Raw genomic sequence first — 13,788 nt, forward strand, 5'->3', positions numbered from 1 at the left:
TATTTGTGCAATGAGCGTATTTGTTAGAATAAAAGACAAGGTTTGACATTTTTTAATAGTTATAATCGCAAATTATTTAAATTAATAAATCAATTTTTTTTGGTGTCAAGAAATAATACTGTAGCAACGAGCGTGTCGAGCTATTTTTTTCCCTTCAAAATGTTCCTTCAATTGATTAAATAGATTTGTAGAGGAGATAAGAATATATTACAGTAATGAATTTGCTCCATTATCTAGGAAGTGTCCATATTAAGCCCATATACATTCATACAGTATATTTCTTTCTCTTAAAGCAACCTAGTATCAAACTTTTACACATTAAGCTCAAAATAAAGTTGCTACCGAGAGCGTTGTTGCTTAGTGTGTCATATTTAAATATAAAAATATATAAAAAAAGAACATGGAAGTACATATCTAAATTATTAAAGAAAATTTAACTCTGAGCAATGATGGGTACTTTCACAAAGATATTATAAACGATACTTCTGATATTTCTGCATAATAATTTAACTACTACGAATCTTGAACCAAATCTGTAACTATAAATTGAGGATGTTCATTCCTCGATCCGCTGTTGCTCCCTCTCCTCTCAACATATAGGTCGGTGGAAAGTTCTGTTCAATCTTTATTAATATACTAATGATATAACTAATTTCATAATTTGTATATAATTATAGACATAGGTAAACACAAGTTTCAAAAACATGTGACATAATTTTTGTTCAAAATGGTCACTTTTAGTCTTGACCACAGCCCAAAGTGTCTCTGGAAAAGACTTGCATACTGCATGCACCATGCCCACAGGGCACCCATTTGCACTTCAGGTCTCTAAATTTTTGCTGGGATCACACATACTCTGCTTTCAAGAATGGACCACAAGGAGTAATCCATGACGTTTAGGGAGGGTGGGGGGCTGGAAAGGCATTAGACTGTCTTTTCTTTGAAACCATTTAAATTGCCCTCACACCACCGCTGCTTCTCTCTGGAAGTGTTGTTGGGTTCAAGGAGCAAGACCTTTCTCCAGAATGGTGCTGATCTACTCCTTGTTGTTGATCTACACCCCGACCTGCACAAAAAAAAAAAAAAAAGGGACTTCCCTTTATTAGTCATGGTCTCCAATCCATCACAAACTGTGATTTTTGTACTCTGTTGATCATTTTTTTTTTTTGGTCAGAATCTGATCTTTTCTGGGGTAAAAGCCTGTTGCTATGTGAAAATCTTCTCATCCCAAAAACAATGTTGGGAGCCATGACATTTCTTTTCTCAAGTCTTTTAATCTTGATCTAGCTTACCAGGTGCTATTGGCTGTTCAATTTGTAGAGATACATCCCAAGGTCATCTCGGATAATGTCTTCTTATTGTTGTTGCACCCATGTTAAAATCCTGGTATTTCTTGCAATCCTTGCCTTGACGGCTCCAGGCGTCCTTTTTGACCTAGGTCTGCCTGATTTGGGTCTTTTCTTCATAGATTGATTCTCCTCGTACCTCTCAATAATTCTCTCGATGAGCATGGGATTGACTTATAGGCTTTTGAGGTTCCTTAAGATGGCTGGTCAAGATTTGCCCTTTAGGAACTTCTTGATTATAGCCTCTCTCTCGGCTTCCATTGTGGTTAACAAAGCTGTTTGTTTTGATCTAGTCTCGACCCAACTAAAGTTTAAATATAATATTTTGCAACCTCACTTATAATTATATTTTATAAAGTTAATTTGTAGTATTAAAGTAGGTTTGGGTCTAAAACATCTTCCCGCTCTACCTCAGCTTGATGTGAAGAAGTAATATATAAAATAATTTATATTTATACAGAAAATTTTGTCAGTATGTATGTCGGGATAGTTGAAAAAATGATCCTTTGATCTAAGGAATAACAATGAATTCTCGAGAGTGTTTTGCATATTACATCGAGCGTAAATACAAGATGCATTGTAGAATGTGCTCCTTTATGTATATCATAACACATTTATATTTAAAGTACATGAAAATAGTTGTATATATTATAATACACTGGTCCATAAAAATGACTGAAATTTTGCAGGAGTTTACTTCAACTAAATTAAAAAAGAAGAAAACAAAAGAAGTACTTTTAAAAAAATTAAAAAAACGTGTAAGTAATGAGAAGGTAAACTATTTTAATAATAATATTTGTCTGTTTGTCGATCCCTAATTAGTCCAACAATACTGATAGTAATATAATATAGAAAAATAACCTGTTAGATAAAAAATATTGCTACTGATTACTCAAGGCTACAATACCTTACATTTATAATCAATGTGTGACTTTATATTTTGATAAAAGTATGTCAACCGATAGCAAAAAAATCAATAATTCAGAAAATAAAATTCCCTACAAAAACAATGACAAACTTACTGCATTATTGATAAAATAATATATCATCTTAAACGGACTTTGGCCGATTTAAATCAGTTTTTATCCAATACTTCAAAGTTCAAAGAGAAAAAAAAATTGATTCTTTTAATAATAATGCAAAATTATAATGTAAATTTTGTAGCCATAGTTATTTTGACATTAAAAAAAGGGCATATTGCAACTATCCCCGTGTTCCTTCTAATAATGTGCGCCTGATTAAAGTTTAAAGTTATATTTATGGGTTACCTTTTACCAAAGTCCTGCGAATGTAGAAATAAATTCTCAATTTTCCATAAAACGCATCAAAAGTTTGTTTTGTTCGCAAATACTATGAGGTCATTATTGAATGATAAGGTATGTTATGTAATTTAAACTTTTTAATTAATGTTTTTTCCCTATATGCACATAGTGCACATGCATTTTAAAAATAGGTAGGGTCAGGTGCACTCAATTGCAATTAGTTAAAGTGAGTATTTTTCATTTACTTAGGCTTGGCAGGTCTTATTTCGTTCCACTATAGTATTCAAATATTTTTAACTTGGGCTTTTCATCACTCACCAATTCAGGTCACCAAATCTGGCAAGCACAAGTGTAAGAATAAATATACATTTAGCACAACAATTTTATATATTTGATATAACCCTTAGCAACCAAGTATTAGAACACAGTAAGTTACACATCTTTTTAGTTACTTCAGAAAGACGTAAAAGATAGTAGCGTTTACATCCTTGATATCATTAGAGTTGCAAAAAAATATTACTTGTCATTATGTAAAAAAAAGATTGAAAACGAACATGGTAATCCTGACAATTTAAAGAATGTTTTAAAGGAAAGCGTCAACCCTGTCCTGACTTCTATACACTCTACATATATCTTGCAAAGACATATCCATACTCCAATGACGATTCTTTGTCAACTAGAGCTTATATTACTTTTACACATTATTAGTATCCATATAAGTTGATTTGTTCAACTTGTATTAGCTTCTGTGTTAAGCTATGAACATTTATCTAATATAATATCTGACAAATGATCAACTAATTTTGAGCTTTTTTCTATATCTTGTTGAAAAAAACAACAAAAAAACACTGGGAGGTACATAAATATTAGTTTTGTGATTAATGACCTGACCGTTAATATGTTGAACTTGAATTCTCTCTTCTTAAGTCATGGAAAAGTTCCAATTCCTTAAATTAAAAATCATTCATAACCAATTGATTTCGAGCTTTCTTTTTGGAGAAGTAAAGGTTGTGAGGTACAATCAGGATCAGTATTGTGTTAAGTGATCTGAACATTAATTACAATTCTATCTGTGTGATTTATAACTATGCGAATTCATAACGCAACTCAACAATACCTAAAATAAAAATAAACAAGTTTTTTTTATCGCATGTTTCTAGATGTAAAAATGCAAGGGGGAAAAAAGAAAGGAAAAGCTCTCCTCCACGCTGGTGTCTGTGAATGGAGACAGTTGGCATCTCCATCCAGAATGTCCACAACATAAAGAAGTACATTAAGGATTAAGGATACCCAAAAAGAAGGCAAAACTTTTGCAACAACAATATAACTAAATTCTGGCCTACCTCCATGTGGCCCTCCTTTAGCCCTGACCTCAACTCCTGGGACTTTGAAATTTGGACTTCCTGGAGAAAAAGATCTTCAGGACATCTAATCTAAATTTTGATTCTCTCCAACCTATTGTCATGACAGTGTGGTATGCCATGGACATGGCGTGTCGAGACTGTTATTACTTCTGGAGGAGGTCATATTGAATTTCAGCTAAATATAGTATTTATCCCAAAATGGATTTGAGTTTCCTTTTCTTGATTCCATAATAATCACATTCGTAATAATTTAGTAAAGCAAACCCAATTTTTGTATCTTCACTCAGTACATATTGACGAATTTAAAATGGCATTATACTCAATTGATATTGAAAATGGTGATTGCACTACCATTATATCATTAAAAACGGCCCTTTGATGTGACCAGTGGCGTAACTCGTCCCTTTTTTGAAGGGAACCCCGTCAAAAAATAGTTTGTGAACCCCTTCTCTTAAATGTTTATCATGTATAAAAAGAAAAAGGATTAGATATATAGTTTATTTTTAAAAAGCAAAGTTAACTTTCTTTTTGTGAACATCCTTTTTATAGCATGGTTATGAATTGGCTAAAAAATAAACCCCAAAAGTAAAGGGTATTTAGGTTCATACTAAACAGTTGAATGATTTTAATAAGTACATCATCAAAATTTGTTTTTTTTTATATATATGTTTAAGTTGCGATTTGGTTCAAGTTGTAACTTGTATAAGCAAATTGTACAATTTGCAACAGAATAATGAGTATCATAATTTAAAGGAAGGATTCACAGTTCACACGATGAGGATCATGCAATAATTGAGAATATTCTATGGATGATCGATTTATTAATGGTGTCATTTTTGACTATTTTAATACAAAGTTCTAAAATATAAGTATATGTATGTATGTTTATTCACAAAAAACTTTGATTTTTCTTAAACCGTCCTCGAAACAATAATTTAAAGGATATATTACTTTTAGAGCATGACCTTCTAATCAAGGCTTAGATTGTCAATACAGACGTTATTTGCGTTATAAATACTATATAAATATCCGTTAGTCATTGTTGGTAAATATAATATGGTGCTGGCTCTTGTTAAATAATACTTTTGATTACTTTATTCACCTTTTACTCTATATAAAGCTTGAATTGTTTTTTTTTAAAATACTTTATTTTCAATTATGAAAGATAACAAGAAGCAAAATATAGGATAATCTTATCCCTTCTTCCCACGTTAATGACGAAAAATGACGCTCCCAATATTGTAAACATTCTCCTAATGACTATTTACAATGGAAATAAGCCATTTGTGTTATTTTTTTAAATAGTCAAACTAGAGTTGGTGGGGACAACAAAAAGGGAAATGCCGACTTTTGTGCCATTTTGAAAACTAAACTAAAGTCTGACCCAACTGCGTCTAATATATGGCCTGTTTAAAAAAAAAGCTAAAGGTCAGTAAAGGGAACTGAACTCATAATTCAATAGAGTCTAGTCTATCGAAGTTTGAGAGCAGTAACAGCGTCAAGCAACAGGAATTAAATATGCTCTAAAATCTTTTTGTTCAAATAAATGCCCTTCCTCATCCTCTGAAGTCGGGGAATGACTATTTCTAGTCGAGTGTTATTGCAAGAGAGTCAAAATTGGAAATTTGGATTATGTCAAAAAGACGTTACCCATGCTAGCCACAAGATTTGTGAGGAAGTATGAAGAGGGTTTTTAGTAGTTTCCACCATTATAATCAGGTTGTGTCACTCCGGGAAGATGACATAAAAATTTGTTAAAAATTAGTTACTTTGCCTTCATTGTCAATACATTTTTTATGTTGATGAAGCAACAAATTTCCAAAAACTCAATTACATGGATTTTTTACCGAGCACTTGCATACCCTGTACATATACAGGGTGTGCAAGGTTACCTTTCAGTACTGTTTTGTTTGATTTTAGTATTATCTTATAGGTAAAAGAAGAACAAAACACACTCAGATAGGCAATTACTCCGTAGTAAATGATATATGGTCTCACAACAGGGTTTCAAATCATATATACATCTGCCAAGCCCCAAATGTTTTGTCGTGAGAAATCTCACAACAGGGTTTCAAATCATATATATACATCTGTTTGTCGTGAGAAATTTATGGAGAATGTCCTTCTGCCCCATCCTCATATCATTTCAATCTTCTGAACTACATTGTGTAGAGCATTTTTCATGCCACGATTGTTAAGACCTCTTACCGCAATGTGAAATAGTTGAAAGCTAGTATTATAGGGCACCAGATGTCCAAGGAATACATTTAGAAGACCCATGTCAGATTTGGATCTCGTATCGAGAATGTGATTGATGCCAAGATTGGCCGAGTTAAGTTATGCTAGTCATCAACATAGACTTCATTTGTAATTCAAAGAGTTTTTCGAGATGCTTTAAGTTCTGCTATCTATATATAGCATACTGTTTTAAAAATGAGTCGATTTCCTACAGCAACCTCTACGTAGGGTTAAGAAACACAGTGTTAAGCAAATGATATCTGGGCTTAACTTTCTTAATCCTCTGAGCCAAAATTAAATCCCTGACCTTTTTTATGCAATACAAGTGTCCTAACTCCCCCACTAAGTTACAGAGTTACTTACTTACTTAGAAGTGATACAAAAATATTACGTATGTACATGATTTATTGTTTTTATAAATCAAGGTTTTGAAAGCAGTTAACTTAACTGACGTCAAATAACGCTTTAAATTGATTTTTACACGTCTCTCATGTCTATTTTACCCCTTCTAAAAATGTCTTCTGATGAATGAGATTTGCAGAGTCTGCAATTTGTAATGGAAAATTATACAGTACGCGCATGTTCATTAGAGTGATTACTTTTTTTTTTTTTTTTTTAATTTAATATATGAATGTGACAAGTCTAAAAATTACAAAAATTGTTGGGTCTTCACTCTTTCAAAACTTGGGAGGATCATTTACATTATTTTGCTTAATTTTGGTAATAGGTTACCATAATATATTGATTTATATTCAAATAACAATATTTAAATAAGTTGATTTGTGAAGAAAAGTTAAGGTGAGTTATGAACAAAATATTCTCATTTTGAAAGGGAGAGTTGTTGAGATTTGAAGATCATAATAAGGAAACTGTATATACATGCATGATAGATGTAGTTATTTGCTTACATTCATCGTCTGTCTTGTTAGTGTCTTCAAAAATAATTTTTTCAGACATACCTATCTAATATCAGTATACATCAATTCTTGCAACCTCATACTAAAATTAAGCAAAATCTTTCCAATACTACTTCCTTTCGAAAATAGCTATCACTCTAATGCTTATGTGTATATATGAATGATTGAAATAAGAGACTTGTCCTTGAATTTTGTATTTCATGTTATTGAAATAGACAAAAAAATTAAACACATAATAGATTGTGTTTCAGCCTTCCATTTCTGCACATACTATCTTTATTTGTGCAGGTATAAACCTTCAAATATCCTATTTGTGCAAATATATATATATTATTGATTGAAATCACACTTACCCAAATATGAGGAAATTAGCCGAGTTTTTAATAAATGTCAAGAAGGAAAACTCTGCTGCAATTCCAGGATTAACACCAGGTGCTGCTCGTCCAATATAAAACCAGACTAGAATACAAATGGCGATGCTCAACAAGGAATATCCCCAATGAATGAAGAACATAAGTATAAATTTAATGACAACCTGCAAACGATAATAGAATATTAGATGTCAGAGGTATCTGATTGTTTATACTTAGATATAATAAAATGACTCACACCAGCAAGGCTTAACCAACGGTTACAGAAAGGTGAAATGAAAGTCCGAGGTTTTTCTTCAATTTCATCTAGGTTATATTTTTCAAGAAGCTCTTCAAATTCTTCATTCCGGGTCTTTTTATCTGAAGGATTGCTTCCATCTTCGGAGACAACGCTGGATCCCGTTCCTTCTTCATCGTCCGACTTCCTCGTGACAAATGTTGGAGGAGAGCAAATGCCAGATGAACGGTATTTGGCTAAACGTCTTTGATTAAGATCAAATTGCATGCATAGAGCAAAATAAGAATATTCGATGACCCCATATGTGATAAGAAATGGCATTGTGGCTAGAGTTGCAAGGCGGTTGATCTCTCCGATTCCTATGAATATAAGTGTGATTCCAGATATAACCAATAGTGCATTGAATGGAACTTGATTCGGTCCCTTCTGTAAAACATGCGGAAAAATATGAGGAATAAACAGACAGCCGATACTTGTAAAATTGTTTTTTAAAGATATGTGTCAGAATTCTACAAATTTACATATATAATACATCATGCGCGGAAAACCGACATGGGGAAAATTGCGCTGGAAGATTGCCAAGGAGGAAAATTGCCGTAGAGAAAATTGCCGTATTTTGTTCAAACTTCAAGATGAATAATAATGCATTATAAATTCACTTACTATCATTTATGAGAAAAATCAAAACATATTTGGCTGTTTCATTTCAAGTGTGAGTAATATTAACGCAATATATAGGAGGAGTAGGAGGGGGGGGGGGTAAATAGCTTAGGACCTCTTAGAATATGGTTGAATACTCTCCACCCCCGAATTGGGCATAAGTATTGTTTCCAAACCACAACCACTTGATCCAATACATCCAATGAACCCCTTTAAGAGCACAACCTAGTTCAAAGCTCTCAGGTTGACCGGTGTCCTAGTTAAAAAAACTGCTAGAGCATCACATACCTCCAATGATCCCCTCAAATATAAAAAAATAGTTCGAAGTACGGGGTAGTTGAGGGTACCCCTAGATTGATATTGATTTTAAGGATCCAGGTGTATCCCAATTTCCACCACGTAACCCGAGATCTTGGAACAATTTTTGGTAGTAGATGGGTTTCTTGGATGAATTGGTGGCGATTTTTAGGAACGTTACACTACTCCCGGGCCAATCCAACGGTGGAAGGTATTCAACCACGTTTTAAGAGGCCCTATGATATTTGCCCCCTCCCCCCTCATTATCAATCTTCTCGATTCATTTCATTGAAGGTTGGATTGAATTTAAAAAATTGTAGGAAAATTGTATTGCAGTAATACTACTCACATTTGAAGGTACTCCCTTCGGGGATAGAACAAACAAATATGTTTCGATAGTTGTCATAAATGATAGTAAGCGAATTTATATTTGTTTTCTCTAAGACAATCTTTCATAGGCAATTTTCCCTAGGGCAGTTTTGATAGAACTTTAATACATCTGTATCATGAAACCTTCTAGAAATAAATAGTCTGAAATTTTGACTTAATGACAAAATATTTTTTAAAAATGAAAAGAAAAAGCCCACATTAATCATCTGATTAGTTTCTTAATTTATCTCCTTCAAAAGAAATTGCTTTCACTAAGGCTGACATATTTATTTGTTCTTTCATTCTGCTTTGATTTCACAAACAACTATCTAACTATTTATTTTATAAATAAAATAGCGGGAACACCCGGAATTTTTGGAGTTATTAGGCCTCAATCAAGCCTCTGTTAGTGAAGTTGTATATTTTACTGTAAGAGTTTTGTATAAATACTTCTTATTTCTTTAAATCTTCATTTTATCGACAATACTTTTCAGTAAACTTCTGTCGCACTTGAGTATGACTTGAGAATTGAGTATATACAATTCTTTATATACACAATAATGCTCTCTTTAGGATATTATCAGTATATTTAGCATTTTTTAACCAAAGTTTAGTGGATTTAGTTAACTCACTTACTTATTAGTTGTTTCTTTGTTTTTCATTATGATTTCTTGAACCCTATTTTTTTTTCCTTCCTTTTTTCGATTGTTTTCAATTTACTGTTTTAGTATAAAAATAACGAGTAATATCTTTTTAAAACCCCAAACTCATGGTTTTAGGATATTTCTAAAATATAGAGTTATTTTTACACCGAGTTATATTTGTACAAGTATTTAATTGATATTTACAACTACAAAATATATGGAATAGCTACAAAAAATGATACAAATTGTAAATGATGTAATTATTAAAATCATTCAACTGTTTATTGTGAACCTAAATACGTTTTACTTTTCGGATTTTTGGTAAGCCAATTCTTAACCGTGCTATAAAAAGAATGTTTTCGCTAAAAGAAGGTTAAGTTTACTTTATAGATATAAAAGATATCTAATCCTTTTTTTTTTTTTTTTTCAATATGAGCATTGTCAAATAACTTCTTATATACAGTCAAATCCGGAAAAAAACCCCTCTAATTTTTGCAGTGAAAAGTTTTTTTTAAACCAAAGTGTTACTTATACTACTATCTTTGAATAATTATGTAGTTAATCGAATACTACCAAACCTTTATGATGGAAATGTAATATTGATTTTGATAAATTCAGTAATATATACCTTTGTTGTTTTTGTTATTATAAGTTTTTTGTAGGGGGGCTGGATAATTCATTGAAAATTAATGGGAATTGAATTCAAAAAGAGAAAAAATGTTTGCCCCAGCTTACGATTTGCACCTATAAAAAAGGGCATATTTTTTCATTTTAAATTTTATCATCGGACTCATGAATTCCTATGAAATTTCCATTCAAAAGAGGGAGACAAGTTAACTTGATGCGGAGTTTTTATTTCATGTTTGTTTAATCCAAAGTATTTTGATGAACAAAAAATGGATATCAGAGAAAACTTTGACGATCGGAGTATATTTATTATCTTCGAATGTCTTATATCGAGATTTGACTATATATTTTTGTAGATATGACACGCTGAGCATTATTCATAGACATTTTCAATTTTTAGCCTAAAAATGACTTTAAGGCACATCCATTTTGACCAACTAGCTTTATTAATAAAAAATATGAATATTTTTGAAAAGGATAATTAAAATTAGACAACCATTACGTGCAATTTGTAAATGTTTTATTTTATTAATTCTTCTTGAATGAAGTAATGCAGGACTACTTGATTGCACTGCTTTCTAAAACTATATGCAAGGTAACAGTAGCGCTCATAAAGTAAAAAATGAATGCTTTCACATTATTAATTTTTTTGTCCTTTTCTCACGGTTCAAATGCTTTATGGATTTCTCAAAACAAAAAAAATATCAAGATTTGTAAGAGTGATTTGTGTTTTGTATTTGTTTATATACATACATTTGTATATGTGCGGCAGGCACGTCAGCACAAAAATTAAGGAATAATGATTTTTCTCAAAATTGAGTGTGAATTACATTAATATTTTTTGACAAATTAGCGTCAATTTCTATCTACAAATGTTTCTTATTACATTCTTGGATGCGTCGAAAATTGTACTTAAAGATGCAAAATTGATCTTTACAATAAATGACTGAAAAAAGGATGGATTTTATTTCTTTTTAAAGAATGATGCTTCAAAACTATAGTTAAAATTTTTACTTATTTTAACTCATAATACAAATTTGAATAAAAAGCCTATAATTGACTCAAATATGTCTTTGAAATATTTGGATGTTTACAATTATTAAGTAAAAATAAATTTATTTGATTTATACTTTTTTAATATATGTACATTAAGAAATCTAATAGAGTGTTTTCAAATGATGTGCTTATTCTGAAAGTTAACAATATTGGAAGACGCATCAAATACTTTTTTATTTTTTTATTTTGAAGTCTAAAAAATTGACAACCCCCAAGTACAAAATTATTCTCTTGGATTAAATGTGCGTAGGTTCGATACTGGGTTGTTCCTAGTGAAAAATGAGAGCAAATTCTCAGGTCAGATGGAGTAAATATAAAACTGTAATGTTTACTTATAACATACTTCATCAGTGCAACTCCATCTGACTAATTAAGGGAATATTTAAAAAAAAAAACCTTCTGTTTAACAATGTTTTACCAACTATATCTCAAACATGGTTTAATTGGTGTTTCTGTGACTTTGAGTTAAGTTTGATTTCACATTCAATAACTATTTTCAGACTGAATGTATTTAGAATGTATGTCCACATAATATAAAGGAAAGAGGGAAGGGTTCGTTGATGTAAATATGTTCTGCTCTGAGCATGTATGTAATTATTAATATGTATATACGACACCTCCCCAATAATTATGAATTTTATTAAACAATAAATTATGAAACAACAATAACAAACGTATGTAAATTAAATACTCAAAAATATAATAATCAAAAATATATGAAGTGTAATCATTTAAGCAAAACGAATTTAGTGGAATATCTATTAATCGGCTTCGGTCCCCGCATGGATCGGCGTAGATTTAGTGGACCATAAGGAGGGAAAGAATTCTTTAAACACTGTTTGTTTTCCAAATTAGAGTAACTTCCCAATGATACAGTTGCCTGTGGACCCACAGCTATACAGATATACATCCACTCCTTATAAATTATCTTTCAGTTATTCCAATATTTGTCGAAAATATCCGGGTCCAAATTTTATGCCAAAATTAAGAGCACTTCCTTATGTGTGCTGAGAGCGAGTCTTTGCTGACTAAAAGGGCCGAATTTTATTTGATTGTAGGGCTTGTGAAAGATCGATCTTTGAAAATCCAATGCCTCTTCCCAATTTTTGAATTAAATCTTCCGGTAGAGGAAGAGGATGACGGTGTTCTTTTGCCACATTTGAACCTCTTGTACCTTCTTACAATCTTGTGTACGTTTTTTAAATGGCTTGCAGAGTCCGTATTAAGGAAGAAAATGTTAGCACCTGCCTCGGGCCAATCAGTATTGCCAAGACTGGGAATTTTCATATTGAATACTCCATACCGGGCGGCAGATAAAGTTAAAATGGGTCTTACGTCCTTGTTATAAATTTCTTCTTCATAGGTTAATTTGTGAGCAATGAGTGTTTTTGCATTTAAAAGAGAATAATGTAAGGCCTTGCTGTTGTCTGAGCTATTGGTCGCAGGTCCAAATAATAAAACTGATCGTGCGAACTTTTCATTCATGTCTTTCATATTTATAATAATAAAAGTTTTAAAAATCCTAATGGATGGGTAATCAGTGAATACATGAATAGTAGAATTGTATATTTTCCAAAAGTATTTGCAAGGAGAGTCGAAATAAATAAGTCCATTGGCGATTTCGAGCTGAGCTGTGAATTGTATACCGTCTACCGTTCCATTCATTGAGCTTAAGATACTCGTCTTCCATGATTTCAGTAAATCCAACTTTTTTACGTTAATTAATGACAATTTTATCGACCTCCTCTGGAGTAGCTACACCAAGATACATTGTCAAGTGCCAAGGCATTGGAGGGACATGCTTGTTTGCAGACCTCATTAAGGGGAATTTGAATTTTCCACGTCTAAATGGACTATTCTCATTCATATTGTGAATAGTAAATATGTTCCGTCTTGATGCTAAAAGTTATAGTTGTCTTGGGGTCAGTTATCTTAAAAAATAAGAAATATTTCTTTTCACAATTCTCACAAATAATATCCACAGTAGAGTCAGAGTGGAATCGCGGACTGGCCTGCCATAAAATTCTTTGGCTAGCACCCTGTGAGAGAAACAAGGCTGAAACATAAATTAATGTTCTCAGATCCTAACATCAACCATCCATAAACTGTACTAGAAGATATAGCAAAGCGCAACTCAGTATTCGAATTTGTCGTCATGTAGTTAAAATCTTTTGATAAATTTGAGGTAAAATTCTTGATAAAAGTCTCAGTCCTCCTCCCATTTGAGATTTAGTGCTTTTTACTGATTCTATGTACCTTCGATGAAACAACTATCCTAGCCTCTTTCCTTCCTCCTTCATTGCAACTTCTGCTAATCTGGGTTGAAAAGTAGCCTTATAAACGACCAATGGAATCACCGTGTTATTGTAAACATCGATTCTTTTTTGCTGAATGAAAAA

The 13,788-nt window shown here is 31.9% G+C and overlaps 1 protein-coding gene across 1 annotated transcript in view; it reads right to left on the reverse strand.

Annotated features, from left to right (window-relative positions):
* LOC121130147 (solute carrier family 12 member 8) overlaps positions 1-13,788 on the reverse strand; it is a 43,870-nt gene that overhangs the window by 6,278 nt on the left and 23,804 nt on the right. The window contains exons 7-8 of the mRNA XM_040725873.2: positions 7,737-8,162; positions 7,481-7,662 (exon numbers count right to left, since the gene is read on the reverse strand). Of these exons, the coding sequence (XP_040581807.1) occupies positions 7,481-7,662; positions 7,737-8,162 (608 nt within the window). The remainder of the gene's footprint in view (positions 1-7,480; positions 7,663-7,736; positions 8,163-13,788) is intronic.

Source organism: Lepeophtheirus salmonis, chromosome Z (genome assembly GCF_016086655.4).
Source record: "Lepeophtheirus salmonis chromosome Z, UVic_Lsal_1.4, whole genome shotgun sequence".
NCBI lineage: Eukaryota > Metazoa > Arthropoda > Copepoda > Siphonostomatoida > Caligidae > Lepeophtheirus > Lepeophtheirus salmonis.